At 42.0% G+C, this 22,123-nt stretch overlaps 1 protein-coding gene across 2 annotated transcripts in view; it reads right to left on the bottom strand.

Moving 5' to 3' along the window:
- tnmd (tenomodulin) overlaps nt 1-22,123 on the bottom strand; it is a 44,328-nt gene that overhangs the window by 18,808 nt on the left and 3,397 nt on the right. For both annotated transcript variants that reach the window (XM_062393126.1, XM_062393127.1), the window contains exon 2: nt 20,488-20,622. In XM_062393126.1, the coding sequence (XP_062249110.1) occupies nt 20,488-20,622 (135 nt within the window). The remainder of the gene's footprint in view (nt 1-20,487; nt 20,623-22,123) is intronic.

Genomic DNA, 22,123 nt, shown 5'->3' with positions numbered 1-22,123 from the left:
AAAATAAATAACATTGCCTTCTGGAACATCACTAAGCTTCACACTTCGAGGTTGAGGTTCATTACACTGGCTGCCATTAGCCACTGAACAGGAAGTGTACAGAGGGTGAACTGGAGCATCAGTGAAAATGAACTAAAACTGTAAAGTTGTGGCTTGTAGCTTGCAACACCTCAACAGACTTCACAGAGGGGAACTGCAGTCAGGTGAGAATTCTCTACATCATCGTTACAATCATTATATTATTCTAAACAGCTAATATGAAACTACTGATAACTTCATCAGAGTAAAGACAGCACTTTAAACTATACATATAACAAGGGATTTCTTTGTTTTTATTTAACTTTATAAAAAAATATCTCTCTGAGTGTTTCAGAGGAGTCGGTCTCTGTTAATACAAGTGGACACTCTTTGAATGACTGCCCCGCTCTCTGAAATCATATTTCCTGATTTCTGGGATTTTACATTTCTCTTTAAGTTCAAAAGAGTTTCCTGACTGCAGCTAAAGCAACAGTCTCCGATCTGAGGTTCAGCACAGCTCCCTGTTGTCTCGCCGACTTTACAACTTGTAACAACACGTCGAAGTGCAAAAAATCAACTCGCAGGAGTGAGAGCAGTTAGTTTATGAGAAAGCAAACCAGCAACAACACTACAGTGATGTCTGCATATGTCTTTGTTATTTTTAACAGCGCAGTCGATCACTTAAAGGTTACATTGCAAACAACAGCACCGTGAAATGGACATTGATTGTCAAAGCAACATTACCACGAATACAAACTTGTTATTTATCTGAAAAAAAAGGCCTCACACAAAGTCTCACATCCCTCTGGAACAGCTGGTCTTTTTTCCCTCACAGCATGAGATGCCTCAGACAAGTGCACAGCATGAAATAAAGAATTCAGATCTCCACAGCTCGGAAAAAACATTGGAGCTCAGGAGTGTGAGGTGATCTGTGCCGGGGCCTTCACAGACAATGCCTTGTTTATTTCCTCTATTCAAGGTTTCTGTCTGAAGTGGTTCTTAACAACCTCCAACTAGATGGCTTCAAACATGGACTCGCGATGTGACTGAGAGGCGGAAGGCTCAACCGGATCCGCGGGGTTGTTTGTGTGAATAGGTTCTGGTGTGGCACCCGAGGACATTAAGCAAAGGTCATGTAGACGGCGTTACAGGTGAGTGGGTTGCTGCTCATGCTGCTCATGCTCTGAGTGTGTGTGGAGAGACGGAGAGCGTGTGTGCGTTTGTGCATGGAATGGAGGAGGCGGCCGTGGGAATGAGGGAGATGAGTTGATGACAATATGTCCTCTTAGTTGTCCTTGAGGGTTAAAAGATGGAGGATCCAGTCGGGCAGAACTAGATGCCTGTCACTCACGGGGGGGGGGGGGGGGGGTTGACAGTGGAGGCGGTGAGTGGGGAGGTTGGGAGGCAGGCAGGTTACTTTTCAAATGTATTTCTCTACAGATTACAAAACACACGCCCCTACATTTAATTTGTATGGTGTTTTAAAATACATATTATAATGAATTCAACTTTATTCGTGCGTGTAACTCGGAATAATTCTGTTTCTCAGGAAAGCTCCTAGACTATAGTCGGGCAAAGAGGACCTTTTCCTTGAGAAAGTGTTTATAAGCATGCACATCCAAATTTGATAACCACTAGGTGCAGGCCTGAAGTGAAATAAACAAGAAGACATGTCCGCACACCAGTTGATGCTCCACAAACATTATTTATTTTACCTCCCAGGTAGATAACGTTTCTGGCACAGGCCCTTCTTCAGGTGCCTGATACCTGGGGGGTGAAATAAAAAAAGGTTTAAAGAGCGTCAACTGGTGTGAGGACATTTCTCGTCTTTTTTTTTCTCTACATTAATATGTTAGAGTTAAAACCAGTGAAAATGAGCAGAGTTAAATTATGTGTAAATGTTGTTTTTACTCTTTTGTCTTTTAATAATCTGACACATCTTGGCGTGAATGCAGTTCTCCAGCGGTGCACAGAGTGACCAAGCTATCAAAAGGTTGTATTTCAGTTGTCTAAAATTTCACACACAATCAAGGAAATATGTATAATGGAAGAGAATTATTTATATATATAAATAAATCAATATTTGCTTGACCTTACTCTGATTTGTTTGTTTGGCAACTTGGTTCAGTGGGTAATTCACAAGGTTGGACATTTGACCAGCAAGGAAACTCAACAATCAACTAAACCACAACTTGTATTCTTTAAAAAAAATGTTAACATGGCATCCCTTTATATATTATCTATTGATTTAAACAATGTAACCATACTGATTACCCACTGGGCTCTATAAATTGTGGCCATAACTAAATGCAGTCACTCGTATATGTTTCTTAGAGTCCATTACTGCGATGTGCTAGTCCCAGCTCTGGTGACGGGGGCAGGAAGGATGGGCGGTGTGAAGGGGAAAGGTGGTGTGAGCGCTGCAGTGCATCAGGCCTCTGGGGAGCCATATTCAGCCCTGTGATGAATGGAGGAGCCCAGCAGCCTCGACAGTCACACCATGAACACCCAGTCCTTTTAGTTTTAGTACTTTAAGGTCTTTGCTGGTTTTAAAACACAGAGTATATATATATATATATGTATATGTATTTGAGCAACTGACAGTCACAGGTATAATAGGGAGAGCTGCACGAGTTTCATGTCATTGCTGTATATATATATATATATATATATACATATATTGTACCTTTGTACAAAATGTGATCACCTTTAAGTATCCACATTTTATTTAAGGCCTTTTTCTATGGCGACGTAAAGCGCAGGTCTGAATAATAACATGAGCGATGGGGGAGTTTCACTTATCTGCTTCCCCATGATATCACTCACACTGATTCACTGTCACAACTGTCTGACACAGGTAAATAAACCCGAAGCTTTGTTATTGTTTATTCTTCACACATGAACTTTTTCTTTTATGGCAAGTGGAAATGTTCCAGTCATCCAGGTTTGCCTTTTTACATTGAATTCTGTTTTTTGTGTGTGTTTCCACTGGCTCTAATTTTAATTATAGGCCTTTGTTTACTACTGTGTTTAACTTCTTGGTAGTGGGCTCACATTTCAATCATATGTTGCGGTTTGCACCAGCTCGAGAGCTTCTTTAAATAGACGCTGAATTACACATTTAGATATAATTGATGGCCAGAAGCTAAAATGTCTTCATTTCAGGAGATTCCTGAGTTGGACTGACACGGAAGCTGCAGAGAGTCTGGGAGTCTCTCAGAGTTTGATGTGCTGAGAGCTATTTTCCCACATGCGCCGAATTCAGGACATTTTCTTGAAGTTTCTCTGAGGGGGTTTTTGTGTGAGTAATAGCTTAGAAGCAAAAAAACAGATAATTTTTTGTTTAATGGCAAACTAGTAAAGATATTAGTTCAATTTAAATATTTTGTACAGCCCAAAATCTTAATAGATATATTATCTCAAAGCACTTTTAATAGAAGGTATCGGCTGTTTATGGTTTTGTTGTTTTTGTCTAAAGAGCTTTTATATGTGGTTTATTGTCAAGGAATTACATATGTGAGGTATTATGGTTAGTACTATTATTATAGTATTTTGCATTTTTCTTGCGTGAAATCTAGCACAAGTGTCAAGTGTCTGCTAAGTGAGTTACAGAACCAAAAGTGCGAAAAATGCCTTTGTAATAAGGTTTGTCTCCAGGGTATAAAAGGCAAACACTTTCAGAGTTCTAGCTCAGAACAGCTGGCCACGATCAACTCAGCTTTGTTGCCAGTGATGCAGAGGAAGCTCTATTCCTCTCCGTGTCCCCCGTCTCTCGTGTTGGCTCCTTGTCCTGCAGCAGACTTATTTTCAGAGCTCATGTCTCTTCACATGGGCAGTCACACGAGAACAACTAATGTCTCCCAAGTACTCTGGTTGCACTCTTGGTTGGCGATGTCAGGATTTTTTTGTCATTAGGAGTTTCTCATTTTCTCAGGAGCAGAAATGGAACATCTCTGTTAGACAGTTAGGAAATTGCAACTGCAGAGGTGTAACCTTTCACAAATGGCAACACACACTGTTTCTGCCGGACTAATTAATCTTTCCCTTGAATAATGACAATTAAAGACACACACACACACACACGCTCGGCGAGTTTCACGAGAAACATTTCAGGTAATGAAAACAAAGCTGGCAGCCGCGTTAAGCTCAGAGACAAGCAGGTGCAGGTTCCTATGGAGATAGTGCTTGAAAACTAGGATCCACAAGGGAAATAATTATAGCCGGTATAGACTCTCTACCCAGTGGTGCAGATGGTTTTCATACAAGCAGACACATGTTGTCATTCACGCAGACACTGTACAGTTTGCATATTTGTGCAGAAATTTTCACTTGCAAGGTGATATTATTTATAAGACGTAAGAGAAAGAGAGGGAGAGGGGAGAGGGGAGTGGGAGAGGGAGAGGGAGAGGGAGAGGGAGAGGGGGATCTGATTTTGTGGTGTCTTGAGACCATGGGGATTATGCTTGTGGACACTGATTACCGAGCCTGTCAACTCCCAAGGCCTGGAGAATTTGGATAAATGAAGTAAGAATGGTCTCCGGTTGCCAGACACATGCAGGTTGCTGTTTGGTGATGCCAGCTGAATGCAGACAGTTGTTTCTGGACAGACCCCAGCTTGGAAAATTCAATTTAGGAAATACCGGTCAGTCACTGATGCATCATCAACTTAGTCGGTACAGGGTAAAATGAGCCCACTGGCAGATTAATGACATTAGTCTCAGTGAAGACGACCGGACAGGAAGCAGAACACAGAAGGTGCAACATGTTGCAAATGTGGGAAATACAGCATGTGGCTGTAAATGAGTCATTTTAGGACCAGACTGAATTATCCTTTGTTTCAGTCTCTTCAACAGTGAGGACATGTAAATGCGTGGAGTAGAAAACGACACAACATTGCACAGATATTTTTGAATCTAAAAACTTTTTACATCTCTACTCTAATTTTCTTGAACTTACGTACACTAATAATAAGAAACTGAAAAAAACTAAAAAGCCCAACATTGAACTACCAGTTACCGAGAAAGTTGTATTATCAAAATGTTAGCCTCAGACAGCAATGGCTATCCTGGTTAGTGATGAACTGACAACACATTACGTATATATGATGGATATATGATGGATGGCCTGACAATATCAACTGTTGCTCAGTGTAACGTGGACAAAGAGCTAACCAGCCATGAGAAGATACTGTTGGACTTTCCGTTCTCTCTGCCAGACAGAGTCTAGAATCACATTTATGGTCCTTTGAGAGAGTCACTATGCAGCTCTGCTATAAGACGATCTCTGGTGTGTGTGTGTGTGTGTGTGTGTGTGTGTGTGTGTGTGTGAGTGTGTGTGTGTGTGTGTGTGTAGCTGTGTCCCTTCTTTTTATTAACGTTAATGTTCATCAGCCCTGAACATCCTGTTATGCTCTAAATACGGCTCCTTTGTCGTGGCCCAGTGTTTTGTGTTTACATCCGCTAAAGAAGAATAAATCTCGTTCATGTCTGACTGTGTGTTTGGGCTCTTATCTGGCTTAATGATGCTAACACCACCAGTGTGAGAGACACAAGCCGAGGCTGCGATTATCCAGTCCTCTGCTTTTTATGCCTAGCGTAGCAGCTGCTATCAGGCGGCAGACGTCAACGGTTGAAATAGACCTCGGAGTCTTGTCATTTACATCAATGTTAGTGAGGAGCCAGGGGATTTGTCGCTTTTTTCTCTTGAGTAAGCGTTGCTTCAATGTGGACCAGGATGTTCCTCTAAACCTCAAGTCTGAGCGAACGTAAACAAAAGAGAAAACTTCAACGCAATATGCCACGAATCCCTATGTGATCATGTTTACAGTGAGTATGCGAAGAGGGATGATACAACACCTCTGTCTCGAAGAAGAAATATCCAGGATGACACCTTGTGCAGATGCCACTCGGGTCTGTGTAGCAGCGATCGGGGGGGCGGTTTCAAGGTATCAAGGGTCAGTTGACACAATTTGTTTGACGTCATTTGGAGCCTGAGTTTGTGCAGTGGAGATTGTGTTGTGGAGCTGTGGTTTTCAGTCGATACATATATATATATATATATACTCCACCAACTGTTTCAGTCTCTGTCAATCATTACGTTTAACTCTGTTTTAACAGTTTGATTGACAGAAACCATCTTTTTGTGTTTTCTATTTAGACTTTTTAGCTTGGCTCATGTTCCATCTGTTAACATGGAGGACACATTGTTAATGACCTCTACTGCAGCCAGCAGCCAGTGATCAAGAGGCTTTGGCTGTCATGTCATCTATCTGTATTTACAATCTATGTGACAGTAAAGGAAAAAGTTCAACTTTGAACTGCTGGTGATAAAACAGTTTCTATATTTTTTGTAAACATACAGAACAGCTCTGAGTCATCTTCTTCATATTTAAGATAAGACCAAGGGTTTCTTTGATGTTAAACTATGCACATTTATATATTTAGTCAATAGAATATGCAGAACTCTCAGATCAACGACCACAGAACTTTCTTGGAAGCAAATTCATAAGGATTTTTTTGGGTTCCAAATATAAAGCCAAAGAATTCAGTATCAACTTTAATCTGGAAGCTGTACCCAGTCAGGGTGTAATGAGAGGACGGAAATGCCAGCTCTAAATATAAACATTTGTGAGGCAATGAGACATTTCTGCATTGTAATTAGCAGCAGGCCTTTTGGTGGTTCTGTTATATGAGGAGGTAAATAGCTGGATGCGAGCAATTAAGTAACAGCGCTAAAGTTACACCTCTTTTTTTTATCTCCAGGAAATTCTATGAATACCAGCAACACACACACACACACACACACACACACACACACACAGCGATGGATGTTTGAACTCGGTCGACTGAAATAAAAGTTAAGTTCTTTAGATCTCACTGAAATTGGTGTTGCTGCACACTTGAGCTTTAACTAATGTATCTTTGCTGCATCTTAATGTTTTTTGGAACCCATACAAAATTCACAGTCTGAGTATGCGGTGTATGTTCCATTAAATGAAAAGATAAAATTAGGTTGGCGTGAGGCTAGAGTGCTTTTGGGAATTCACCCAAGCAATTACTTTCAGCATCAATTTGATGTTAAAAATGTTTTGCAGCTGCCAATGCCAAAGGCCAGTTAAAGAAAATGCTAAGGTCATTAGCCTTTCAAAGAATAAGCTCGAACGTGTCAAGCAGCAAAGGCCTAATGGAGCCATCTTCCCTAACCACATTAACGCTGTTAAAACAAACAGCCATTGGCGATGTACGCCCCTCCTGAGCCAATGTGTATTTTTCTTATTCTAGCAGATAACTCGAGAAGTGTGATGTCACTCAGACATTTTCACAGAAACACACTTAAAGACCTTAAAACGTCAGCGTTTAAGGTCAGATTTTGTACAAAGTCTCATGGGAGCAAAGAGCAAAAAGCTTCTTTCTTGTCTCACCATTTAGCACCGGTCTTCAATAATCACAGAAATCCCCTGTAGACAGAGAAAAGGACTAAAAAAATCCCCCGCTGACAGAAAATCCGAAAGACCAGAATGTGATGCTGCCACAGGTCAAAGGAAAGTGCATTTATCAAAAAGTGGATTGTGACATTTCATCACAAAAGCTCTCCTGAAGTAAGAATTATCCAAGCAGGGATTTTATTTATTATTTCGGTTCTTAGCTGCTTTCAGGAACACGCTGAACTCCAGGTAATCCCCTGATATTTTTCTGGTGTCTCGCAGTGAGAACTCTAAAGAATGTCCGAATGAGCACAAATACACACGAACATATGAACAAAAACAAACAATAAGAAAAACAAATATCTCAGGACGAAAAATCGATACACGCAGAAGTCACCGACGAACATGTCAAGGCAGACGCTGGTGTCCATGTAAACGAAAACACCAGAACCTCCAAAGAGGAATTAATGCTTTAAATCCTGCTTCTACCTGCTGTTCCACCCCCCCCCCCACCCCACCCCACCCACCTGAATACCCCGGAGACATCTGTGTTATTACGAATTAGTCTGATCAGAGAATCTCCTGATGGGATGTTGATGTGTGAAAGGAAAACTCCGGAGAAGGTCCAGACAGAATCGTGCCGTTAACACGCAAAACATGGGGCCTCTCATTTAACTGTCAAAATTGTGGAATAAGCGAAGATGTCAAACAATTTGTTTTACCTTTCTTCACCCACACTACATTTCCATCGAAAATAGTTTGGTCGCAGTCTGTTTGAAGGCAGCCAAAGCTCAACTTTATATATATATATATACATTTTCTGGTGAGCTCTGTACAGCCCCAATGGGGGGAGTAATGCTTTTTAAAAAACAAAAAAAGGTTACCAAATAAAAGGGTTTTTCCAGGTGCAGCTTTTTGTTTGGAATAATGGAGCGTGCCGATATTTGGGGGCTTGTGGGTTATGTGGAGCAAATCTGGGCAGTAACTCAAGTGGAATTTTGGCAGAACTCGCAGCCTATCATACTTCTCCTCTTTTATTTTTATTGCCTGAATCAGTTCACCGCGGAGCCTCTGAATCTTGGATGTCGCCTGCCTCTCCCCACTGTCGGCCTACTCGGACCTGAAAGGGGTGTAATGACCCACTTTCTCTCCTCGTCCCCTGGCGACTCTGCCGCTTACCACGTTTGACCACCTTGCCGTTGTCGACCACAGTCTGCAGCTGCCGTTAATTCACGGGAGCACCGTGCACCTCCGTTTTCCAGCTCTGAAGCACATATGACTAATCACACCAGTCATTTTAAACAACTTGAGCTCTTTCTGGCCATAAATCACCTTGGTACGTGCCACTGTGCCCATAATAGAGCTGCATCCTGGAGGGAGGAGGGCAAGGGGAACTTGGGGAGCTGGTCAGTACTTCTGGTCAATACACTATTGTGAAACAGACTCATGGCCCGGGACATATCGTTGGTCGGTGTGTTGTTTATTTCTATGATCTCAGGAAATATCAAAGTGAAGACAACAAAGAGTTGACTGTCTTTGTACCACAGCTCAGGGATTTACAATATTTCCCTGGATGCTTTCCTTAAAAAGTACATACTTTCTTTCTTTTTGCTACAAAATCCTCAACACACACACACAAACACACATGCACACACAAGTACACTGCATGCTCTATAAATATGCAACAGAGGTTTGTCAAGATACAAAGTTCTTCAAACGAATGTGACACAGACCTTATCCTGGCAGGAAATGAAATGTCGCTAACTTACATTTAACCAGCGTTTGATCTGCTTTCAACAAATGTTTTTGTACATTTTAGCGAAAGCCTAGATAAAACTGAAAGAGGAAATACTGGCTTATTTTTCCTCACCTCAATAACATGGAGGAAAAAAAAAAACGCGCTTCCAAAATGTCCAAGAGGTACTTTTTCATCTTCACCTGCCAACTGGAGGCGAGAACAGAGGGACTTCACACGGCCTTTAAAGATGCTGTTAAACCTCCTTTTTCGGGACACGACAAACAAGTTTGCAGCAAATTCCACAAGCCGATGTGGGATCAAAATGGCCAAAGCAGCAGCAACAACCAGTAAAAATAAGTAAAAAAAAAAATGAAATGAAGTTAAACAACACAAAAGGCCTTGGCTGAGACTGTGTTGTGTTTTTTTTTCTTCCCTGCCTATCATTGTTCCGTGCTGCATCTTCCCTTTATGCCTTCCTCTGCCAAGTAACCACTGTGCCGAGCGGAGGAACAATCTGCTCCTTGTCAGCGGCGCTGAATGAATCCTGTTGCTTATTGTTGAGGTGAACACATTATTTGAATACGACCAGTCTCCTGTAATAAAGGGGCCGTTGTGGTTTATGAAATATTCATCAAAGGTATCCCCTGGAGATTCAGACGCATTCAGATGCATATCTCAGAATCTGAAACAGACTCCGGCAGACAAAAGACTGCGAGCAGTGTCTGCCAGCGTCTGAACTACGAGGCAGGCCGTCACAAAGGAAGTGACCTCTACAGTGGAGACGTCTCCTTGTCGCTCGACTGGTTTCAGCCATTCCACCTCCTAATAAATCAGCAAGAGCACACTCAGGGATCCAGCAGCTAAGTGGCATTTAAGAAACAGCTTGTGAGAGCTGTGAGGCTGCAATTTGGATCATTTAGATGCAAGGCAATAATTTGGCCAGATGAACAACATTAACAACAACTGCAAAGTTTTTAAGCCACTAAAGGGAAAAAAGTCTAAGTAACATTTAGTTTTTAAGTAAGTGAGTGCTGGATTTCTTTATGGTTCAGAAAAGGTAGAAAAATGTTTTCCATTTGCTCACATTCACTCAGCACTGGGGATGTGACACATTGAGATTCACGGGCAATACACTGCGTGATGACAACAGATAGTTGCCTTGCTATTAATCAGTTGTGCGTGTGGCGCATTTACCTCCGTGCCAACGTATGCATATAAAATAGTGCGTGGAAAGCAATAGAAGCCGGTGTACCTGACGCCTGCTGCGTAAATGCCAAGACACCGTTTCTGCTACAAACGCCAATAACGGCGGCTTCGGCAGACATACGTGTCTCAGGCTCCGTGATCAAAGTTGGAATTGGTGTAACGAGAGTGCGACCACCTCTCTTCTTTCATGATCAGAGCAGCGAATACCCCCCCACCCCCCCCCCCCCCATCACGACTTCATTTGTGCCTTTCGAACATATAGAACAAACCAGCCATGCCTGTAACAAGGTGGACTGTTAGAAGAATTCCTAACAAAGCTGCTGGGAGACATACAGCCTCATAATTGTTCAAACATTGTTTACACCATGCTCCTGCCTTGAAGACACAATAAAAGAGGGGTTGACAGTCCTATGCAGAGACACTGGGCTATCACACTGGGACTATGGGTACTGATGAGAAGCTCTCGGTCTGTTGCCATGGCCCCTGTGTGGGTTGCATGTCAGAGCCAGTCTGCCCTTCTTTTTAATAACACTGAGAAAATACTTTGAAGACCCATTGGAGGAACACAGCGCGTTCTGCTCCCAGCGGTGTGGGTCTGAGATTTTTAAAGCTTAACATTGTCTCATGCCATTACAAAATAACAAGAAAGTCATAATTTGACTCGGCTTTCCAGGCGCAGTTCATTATCAAACCCACGTGTCCCATCGTGGTCGGCCATCGATGAACAACATGCAAATTGAGCAGTCAATGAATTAACAAATGAATAGTTGTCAGTATTATTACAACAGGGTCGGGACCAGACAACTAAGAGAGGGGGCAGCTGATATTTTCATCCTGTTGATGAGGAAAAGAAACAGGATTTCTCTCATGTGGTTTAAGACATTTGCTCCTTCAGTATACAATACGATATGGATATACATCAAATGTTTATATTCTTATATATCGAACGATTGTGAATTTATACCGACTCATATATTTACTCATTCTTTTACACTATGCTACTATTTACTGTACTGCTGTAAAATGATCTTATTTATACAGATGCAACACATCCATTTGTATGCTCATCTTCATATTGTATAACTACCTATGTACTTAGAACAGTCTTTATATACTGTATATAAAGCCATATTTATGTGTACATTTATTTCAATATCTCCTTATACATAATGCACACAATTAGTATCCATCCTTGTGCAATCATCGTGTGCCACTGCACTTTATTTTTTTATTCATTTGAATACAATTTTATCGGAGCCTTATTAAGTATTTATCTGCAAAGTGTTGGTAACTTATTAATTACAGAGAGATTGTATTTTTCTGAGGGAGTGGATGTAATGTAGCCTCGACCCTTTGATGAAATATGATCTACACCTTCTTATACATTCATATATTCCAAATCTGTGAACATGATAAATCCAGACTCCTCCCGTACACCCCAGTTTATCAGCAGGTTTATATGCTGCTCCTCCGAAATGCATGTCCATGATGGCACAGGTGTCTGGAGGGAAACTATCAGCGATGAAGAGTAGCACAATAGAAAAGCTGTTGGTTTTAAGTGTTGACTTCGAGCCGTGAAACCATTTACACACATTCTGGTTTGAAAGCAGACGTTTCAAGGCTCCTGAGAATACCTACGAAGATGTAAACCCTGCACTGACTGAATCACCGACTGTATGATGGGTACAAAGGGTAACTTTTTCTTCGTCTATCACTGGGAGGTTACAAAACTTCCATAACTAACAGTTCCCTTATGAAACCACATTTCAATTCACTAGATCCAGATTTTGATTATTCTCCGAGAATTGTTTGAGAATCTTTTTTTTTTTCTTTTCTTTCAGGTTTGAAAATACCTGATATCCCAATGAGCCCAACCCCCCCCTGCCGCATTGTGTTATATATAGACTTTCCTAATTTGTAACCTTGCTACAATTACCTATACCTTCGAGTATGTGCTTATGTGTCGAGGTGACTACAAATCTGTCTCTCAGCAGGAGCGACTTTTGAAATTAATATGTGGCGTATGTCAGCATTGTTGGTAATTAAACCCTGCCACATTTCACCTAAGCTATTATTGGTTGCTGCCAGCCATCTAATGAGCCCCACATTATCTCGGTGAGCGACAGAGGCCCAGAGGACGCGGCGTATTTTAAGGAGTCCAAATCCATTTCAACTCTCCATACTGTGGCGCCTCGTGAAGGTCGGTGGGTCAGTCCTGCTGCCAACGTGGAAACCAGGGAGAAGATCTCGACAAGCTCCATCGCCATCGTTTGACAAAGTGAGGCACATTTTCAGGGCAAATGAGACACAGTAGACGAGCAGCAGCTGTCATCCATCATACTTGTGGTGATGAGTGCAGGATAACGACACATCCAGTTTGAAAGAAAGAAAACCACAGTCACTTCAGAGCATATGGCGTTCGAAATGTAACGTGTTTTCCATTTCAAGTGTCTCTTTGGGCGACTGGACCATCACCGTAGACGGAATATAAAGATGGAAGACATGATGGAGCTGCAATCATTTGGATCACCCCCCTGGTGGCAGGCTGCAGAATATATCTTAAGCTCTAACCTCATCCTTGTTAGTGGATGGGACGTGGACCAAACTCCAAAGTCATGTTAGATACATTGTCTTTGAAGATGGTTTCTATCATCACTGATGTTTGTGTTCACTTTAAGGTCAATTTTGTTGGTGAAACCTCATGATTGACAGCTGAGACCTTTACCTTGATACCGCGCCTCTGCACCAGTATCACTACTGCGAAGATTCTGGCTCCGGTGCAAGATGCTGGCACCTTCATATACAGTCTTATGTGCATGTATTAGCACTTTTGTTGTTATGTAATTTTAACACAGTTTCTTCCTTCGCCCCCTTTTTTACACCCCGTATACAGGTCATAGACACAAGACACTGAAGCTATACAGACCACAACCTTAATAGGTAAATTAGATATATGATTATTTCTTCCGTAGGTTTGATCGTTGTTTATTTTCCTGACAAAACCTTTTCTTTTCTCCACTTTCTGAAAATCTCTCTAACTTGCACTCTATCTTTCCTTGTCCTTTATATCTTTAAATTCCAACTAACTCGAGCCTTGACATTATTACTGACATTAGACTTCTGGCCTCTTTGACGTTGTCAAATGCGTCATAATCATAGGCCTTTTTTTTACCATAGACATTTTGAAAAGGTATTAACGGTGACTCACTTCCAGCATTCCTAACAATGCAGCACTTATATGCATAATAGGGTGAATGTGTTTTCTGTTTGAAAAGGTCATTTGAACTTTGGTTTTATTTGACATGTAACCCCCTGACAATGGCACTATTTAATTATAGGTCTAGTGTTTGTAGGTTTTTGGCCACTAGTGGCGCTATGGAGCAACGATTTGACGAGAGGTTCACTGGTTTGTTTGCATCTCGTCTTCTACTAGAACAGGCAGAATAAGGAATGAAAAATGTTTTGGTGGCATGCCACACATCCGTATGTCAGTGTTTTATGAACTGCAGCGTTGTTAATGCACTGTTTATCCTTTTTTGTGTCCCCTCCTTTAGTGACATGTCCTTGCCTTTTCTTTGTGTGCCGGTCACATATGAAAGTGAAATGACAGCAGCATTAAATCACAGTGGGACGACCCGCTAGCTGCAATATCCATCATGTCAGCGTGTGGTTCTTGATTCAGTCACTTATGGATTCATAAAATCTGCGGCAAATATCTCATCATTGACGAGGTTCATTACGGCTCTAAAAACGAAGGCTTCCCCTGCTCGTTTCCTGTGGAGGCACTCTACGATTCACAAGATGAAAGATGTGTTTAAAAATTTTTTATGTGTTATGTTTGTGGTTTTTTCAACAAACTGAGAAAAAATATAAACAAGTCTGGTAGATATGGATTCATACCAATGAATTAAATACATTCCGACTTTTTCCTTGTTTTCTCGAATTTGAAAAAAGCAAATCAACTGAGGTTATTTAACATGAAGTGTTAGACTGAGCAGCAGACAGAGACCTGCAGGGATGATTTAGATGCCGCCTCTCTCCTCACATATTGAGCAAGGTGACTAATGGGGCAAACTAACAAAAAGTCAATGCAACCTTTCAGCTGCTGACAGATATATAGCAGAACACACTGACACGGGCATTTCCAGAATAGGGATTTATTCATCATCATTCATCAGAGAATATAGCAACATCATGGCAAACATTTCTGATGTGCAGGCTCAAATGTGTTGAGACGGATGAACTGAGCATTTCCAGTTTGCTGTTCACTTCCCCGCGCCGGCGTTGTGTCTGTGAATGTGCGGCGAGGCTATAAGCGGCGCAGACTTACTGGGAGAGTGAAAGTGGATGTGAAAGCTCAATCACATTCTAAATTGTACAACAGAGCAGAGGAGTCTACTTGGCAGTCCCACTGGTGAGACAGAGAGGAGAGAGAAACGCCGCCTGCAAAGCAAAAACACACACACACAAAAAAAGGGGAAAAGCCGAGCATGTCTGTTTACCCACCGAACTGTACATATACCGTGAGCTGCCGGTGCATTGGCACAATGAAGTGCTGGCAATTAAGGTGCAGGATCTTTGGTGCACCCATGTAATCTAGCTTCTAAAAAGAAAATCACCAGACACACTACAATGCTTTATGGCACAATAAATAACTTCCGGTGGGCTCTGCAGTGCTGTCACGCTCTCTGCAGCAGCCGCCCTCTCAGAAGAAGGGCAGCGTGCCACAGCCGCCACGAAGCCTCCCCACCTCCGGCGCTCCTCTCCACACAGCTCTCTTCTGTTGTTCCCGGTCTGCGTCCCCCCCCCCCCCCCCCCCCCTCATGAGGACTGCTCCCAGAGTGGAAGGAATAATGCATCTTTTAGGAGGCAGCCCATGGCGCACTACTTTAACAGCCAGGGAGGAACAATGGCGGACACTGGGCTGCTAATGAGTGAATGAATGAGCCTGATGTGTAAAATCAGATAAGAGCACAGACTGAGGGGCAGACCTCCTATCTTGTTTAGATAAGCCCCATTGTTTCCCCCAGAATAATAATTTCCCCGCGCAAGATGAAAAGTAAGCTCCGTCTTTTTAAAAGCATCCGCGCGACAGGAAGATCAGATCGTTTGAAGAAATCTTGTTTCTCTCTCCCTAATTGCATGTTGACATCTGGACACTGAGGGAACTGTTGGGTACACACCGTCTACGGGCAATAAATAAGCAAAGGGCCCGTGGCCTTGAAAAGCCATACACCTGTGACCGGTGGGAAAGCAGCCGGCGCAACAGTGTTCATTAAAGAAGCCAGTCCTGACAGTGGGGCCCTTTAAGAGGCCATCAGGAGCGACAACTCAGCAGCTACCTTGGGACCAGAGAGGGAAAGGCATCAAGGTGAGCAATGCAATTTCAGCTTGAATAATGGAGCACTTTCCTGAGGTCTGACATTCATGTATTTCTCCGGGCAGGTTGGCCACACAGCCAGGACAGCACCTGTGAGCTTTTCAAGGTTCCCCAGGAAAAGCTGGTTGACAGTGTTTACATGTTCACAATGATCCTGTGCCTGGCTGCTAGTCTGCAGATAATCTCGCTCAAAGTGGTTCGTGAATTCAAAACATATAAAATCTAACGATGGGAAAATGTAGATTTTGAATTGGTTTGCACTACAGACATCCCAGAAAGGAGGACGGCAGACTTCATTTTTTAAATAAACCTGCTCGGCGAATGCAACCGGAAAAGTGAAAATAATTTGCCTTGACGAAACTATTTTCAGTTTTCCGTTGGATTTGCCGAGCAGATTCCACTTTCACGGAGTTGCTGATGTAAACTGGTAATAACAGAGGATTAATTTACAAGGAGGCAGAAACCCCCAGTGAGACTTGTGGCCCAGAACAATAATGATCCCACAGTAAACACAAATTTGCCCTAAGCCAAAAGAGAATGCGGAGGCACCTAATCTACACACCGAAACACACAACGCACACTGATGCATACATAATCACATGCATAAAAGCACTACCATGCCCTCACACACACACACACACACACACACACACACACACACACACACACAGACACACACAAGCGAGAGAAAAAATGATGGCAAAGTATTTTCCCCAGGCCTCTGTAACAACATATGTTTGCAGGTAATTAAAAGAAGATCCCGAGCGACTATCATGTCACGCTGGAATACAGTGCACCGAGCAAATTACCTTTCTGTGGTTATTTATACAAAGCCGGGTGCACGGGGTCGCGTTGCTTTGGTGATCTGTGTGAGATCAGACGAGAGGTGTCTGTGGCTGACGGCGTGGCCTCTCATTACAGAGCGACAGACAAAGCACTGGTAATCACAATAGAGATTCTTTGGTAATTCCAGTGCAAAAGTTAATTCACTGAGCATAAAACTTGCTTTTTGGAGCAAATTTTTTAACTAATATTGTAATCAGTGTTTTGGGTTAAATATATTGAAGGCTGCATCAGGGTCTTCCTTTGCCTTGTCATCCTCAAAGTTGTGGGTTTTCAGATTTGTCGGTTTTGCTTTAAATATCGGGTTATTGAAAAATCCCCCTGGAGAGTATTAATTTGCATTAAACCTGGGAGTACAGCTCCACACTGTTCATCAACACCTTCTCAGGAGCGTTCAACTAACCCTAACGTGCCCCACCAGCTTTTTCATTTGACTCAGATTTAATAACTGTGAAACTGCGAGAGAGATTTGAGTCTAACAGCCAGTTTGCACCTCTCACATTCTCCGGAGCTCAGAATCTCTCAGAGCAGCGGGAGGAAACAGGGGAAACTGATTTCAAACTGAGAGGAGACCACGTCAGGAACTTTATCTACAAGCTTGTTTTTCACTTTTAAATCTGTTCCCACACGCACTCAGTGATTACCACTTAAATATGTACCATGGACCCCTTTGCAATCAAATGTTGTTTGGTGCATTTCCCCCCCCCACGCTTTGAGTGAAGAAAAGCCAGGACATAAGGGCCACTTTTCAACCACCCCCGACTTCCTCTCCCTTCCCACATCCACTCCGTCTGTGCATTCACACAGAGGGTCGCAACATCAAGCGCGTTATCAGACCCTCTATATTAATGCTGATTTATTGAATTCTGTTTGTGCAATCGCTGTTGTATCTGGCACAGAAATGCTAGCTCCATCCACAACCTGTACAATAATTTAAATGTCAACTGCTCAAAAAGAGGTCGGCATTTGTTATTCTCAAAGAGACATTTACAGCTTAAAGTTGCATCGTATTAAAGATGAAGAGATCATTTAGTTTGATCCAGAAAACGGTAAATGTTGAGTTTAATGTACATAAGATTTTAAAACGGAGTGTTTCCAAAAGATAAATACCACAATGAAGCTGTAAATAACCCTGTTACTCATGTAGCCTAGTCATGACGATTTTACTTTAGTACCGCTACTATTACTACCATGGTAGTATTTCCACCCAGGGGTTCTATATTGAGCTGTGAGTTTGACCAAGAGAGGCTTTTTGAATATGGACCACATGACAGCTACCTAAAACATGAGCCAATTAAAATGGATTGCCCCCTGGTGGCTGGGTCACAAACTATCCTCCATTTTAGTGAATGGGACATTCCCCCAATATTGTTTGTGCTGAGAGTGAGTCGTGATTGGTCGAGCACATCTATTACTGCGCCAACTCTGGCTCGTTAAGGCGTCTGCACCTGTGTCCTTGTTATTTTGGCTTCATTTCTGTACAAGGGAGGAGGTGGAGATGCCTCGTCCATCTTTATTCACAGTCAATGGCGACAAACACAACATGCTGTAAACGGTGACATATGATCATCTTGTACATTTTACACAGCGAGTTATTAAACTGTTTCCTGTATCCACGTCCATCAGATATGAATAATCTGGGGAGTTGACTAGAATTTTCTAATGATGGAAGATTTTATATCAGTAAGTTCAATTTGAGCAGCTTGTACTTGCTTCATTTCAGCAAGAAATATTGCGCTTTGATCCGATTAACAAATCTTCATCTCACCACCATATTTGTCAACTATACTGAGATTCACTTTCTCAAACCATCTGGAACAACTCTACACTGCCTCTGTTGTGAGATCATTTAAACCTGCTTAACAGAACTCAAAGGATTTTACGAGTGCTCTGTGCTTTGAAACAGTAATCATTTATTCTTCTTCTTTTTTAGCTCCTGCTATTTCATTCTTCCACACCAGACTCTACAATTCACAATTCAAAGCAACTTATGATTTAAGCAACTACACTTTCTTCAGAGTCAGATTAATAATACAAAATACGATCGTGGTGTATTATTGTGGGCTGAGATAAGACTTTAATGATCCCCAGAAGGAAATGCAAAAGCTACCAAGCAGTATGTCCTGTAAGTCATTTGAAATGAATTCCACTTTTACTGAGCTGCAACGGTGTAAATTTGAATGCATTAATAATTCTACTTGATTCATATAATACCTGGATACACAGTGTATCTGTGTCTAAGATGTACAAAGACTCTTTCCTTATGTTCGAGGACTCTGACGGAAGCACCCTGCTTTAGTTCAATTTGAGAAGTTACCAGAATGTTCATATCTTTGAGCACAAATAAAAAAAGAAAAAACCCACACAACTGTTTCCTAAAATAAATTATGCACACTCCCCTTGGCTTCAGTCGATGTGCTCAGCTGCCCAGAGTCAATACATGTAGATGCCAGACGCTGCTCAGGATTAGCTGGTGAGTCAAGACGTGTCCCTCTGCATTGTGCTTTACACACATTCCCCGAAAAAAAGCTGTCCACGGTGTCAGTCGTTGTGTTCACATTCAGTGAAATCCCTCCATCGTTCTGCTGAGGCTACATACCTGAGTTTTACTGTCCCGCTTGGTCTGCGGGAGCCGTCTCCCCATCTGACTGACAGGTGATGCTACTTTGAAGTGGCTCCGTCTCTCACTCACTGATGTGGAGGCCAGAGAACGAGCCTCCCCCTCAAGACCCCATTAAAGCAGGAGCCAGGGTCTGCAGGTTTGATATTCATCGCCCGGGCAACCTCTGCCATCAACACATTTTGTGCCACGTGAGAATGATCACAGCTTATTAAAGTGGAAATAATGACTGCTCTACCTCCGGCATGAAATATTTAACAAGGACAAAGGAGATGGCTCAAAGGTGATTCATATCTATGTTGAAAGGAGAGAACGTGGACAGAGCCGTCGACACAGGAAGTGCAGATGAACCTTGGTTAACCTGAGCTTAGGGGGGACTGCTGGCAGAAGTGGAAGACGATTCTTTCCGAATTATTGTTTATCTCCAATAAGAGATAAACAAACAAAATTCTGCAAGCTGCATATCCGTCCTCGTGGCTTGTACGGCTCAGACAAAGCAGAATTATGCATCCGGGGTTCAGAATGTATTTGCACGATTTTAACCATCACTTCATTCGAGACATTCCCTCTGTGCACGGAACATATACACCATCCAGTCCTCTGAATGTGAAATTATTGATGTGTTTTTCCTTCCAGCCTTGGTAAATTAGCTTTTTTGGCCTCTTGGGAAAATCCTGGGGAAAGGAGCTGAGTGAAAATGCTCTCCATCAAAATGTGATTGAATTGGATTTTACAAGATGAATTGCCAGGACAAGAGTTTATCCCAATTACACTGCCAAGAGGTTCCAGTCCTGCTGCAGCCACTCTGGTGGTCAACAGCAATTAGGGTCAGCGCTTGAGTTATCAGGAGTCGTCATGGTGAAAAAATGTTTACAATGTGAGCCGAAGGTAGATGCAGGGCAACAAGCCGACATTTGCAACCGTAGAAAAAGCGGTTTGTGGTTTTGTCCAAGAATTCGTGCAATTACAGATCTGACAGACAAAACATGAGCGGAGCATAACACAGCTGTCTTCTCCTTGGCCCACATCTTTTAATCTTGCAGAATACAATACAGGCTGCACAGTCTGCCTCTGGCCCTTTTTGTGGCCATCCGTTTTCCTTACCTCGTATTTTCTTTCTTTGATGTAACCGGTATTTTACGCTAAAGGGTTGATGCTCAGTGTCCTTCGTCTGTCTCTCGTCAACACTACATCTCCACGCACAGTGGCAATAAGGCTGTTGACTGGGAAACAATGAACGATTTGAAGTTTAGTCTTACCTTCCCCAGACTGGGGCTCCACAGATACCGCAGGCCGAACACAGAGAGAGCCAGAACAAGGAAGACCAGAACCAGAGAGAGAGCCACTCGCTGGTAGATATGGTACCTGGCCTTCTTCTCTTTCACTGCCTCAATCTGTAAAGAACAAAGGTTCAATATGAAAAAAACGATTCTCATACAAAACAAGATTATATTACCAAGACTAGCGCTGGAGGCTTCAACCAAGTGCTTTTTCACTTTGAATTGTAGTGATGCCAAGCGTTGGAGATGTCGGATTGACTTCACGACTTGGACCTTTCGAGGAGCAGATGAAAGCAGATAGTTCAACTTTTCATCTGGGAACGGAGGCACCAGTCAATCAAATCGTGTTTCCTCATAAACTCACAGTCAGGCGCTAGCTTATCCAACCACGTTCATGTGAAAGAGGCGGAGGAGACAACTGGCTAACTGGCTTATTTCCTGTCTTAACAAATCTAGTGAACGGTGCTTTTACTGAGGGTTAGCAAGGACATTATGTGACTGAAATCACATGACTGAAAGGGGGGTTGTCACAGAAAGAGGCGGGGATAGTGTCAATCAGAAGCTCCCCCTTGGAATTGCATTACAAGGTCAATGAGATGAATGTTAAAGGATATAAATCTGTCACGTATAAGACAATGTTCCTAGTTGTTATTAAATTATGTTTGTTATGTATCAAGCAACGAAATGTTAATGAAAATATGCTTCTTGTTTTTATTTTTCTACATTTTTAAGACACTTTATCAAACATGATTGATAATCTGGGATAGTCATCTAAATTCTCTACACGGGGAAATATACATTCAGGCCCTTCCTGAAGTAAAAAAAGAGATAAACTAAAGAGATGTAGCATATGTCCTGCTGTCAGACAGGAGGTAATGGTGAATACAATCTGTCCCTGTCTGTTTTGGAACTGATAACTAGCACATATCAGTTTGCTCTGTGTAGGACAAAGATGATCCAAAAAGCACAGAGGAGTCTGTCCTGTGGTCGGTCCTGCGGTCTGTCCTGCGGTCTGTCCTGCGGTCTGTCCTGTGGTCTGTCCTGTGGTGTGCAGCCACTGGGTTCAGCAGACATGTGGAGAAGACATCAGGGAAACCGATGATGAAGAGTCTCTCACCTGCGAGGACTGTTTGTTTCCAGAGTCCTCCCAATGAATGAATTGAATGAATAATCAAAATAAAGTTATTGTTAATTGTAAATTGTGCTTGACTGAATATATATATTTTTTAATGAACTTTTAATATAATGTTTTAAATAAATGTTATAGTTTATTTATTTAGGCTCTTTATGAAATAAAGGGCTTTTATATTTAAATATGAATCAATGACATTTCTAAACAGAATACATTTCATGAATAATATACATATTCTTCTTATTCTAATTTTTTTTTCATAATGTTTTATAAAAATTACTTATGAGCTTGGCATTCATGAATCAAGGTGAATCAAGCTGGTGTGGCTAGAAAATATGTTAAGGATTAGAAAAAGGTATAATATGTTGATCAAATGTATAAAAGAAGTAAAAATTGTCAAAAACAAATTCTCTTTCGCTTTATATTGATCACCAACGTGGCACATTTGCATGATAACAGATAATGTAATTGTTATTGTTATGT

This window comes from Platichthys flesus, chromosome 8, assembly GCF_949316205.1.
Source record: "Platichthys flesus chromosome 8, fPlaFle2.1, whole genome shotgun sequence".
Classification (NCBI taxonomy): Eukaryota; Metazoa; Chordata; class Actinopteri; order Pleuronectiformes; family Pleuronectidae; genus Platichthys; species Platichthys flesus.
This window is presented reverse-complemented; position numbering and strand designations above follow the sequence as displayed.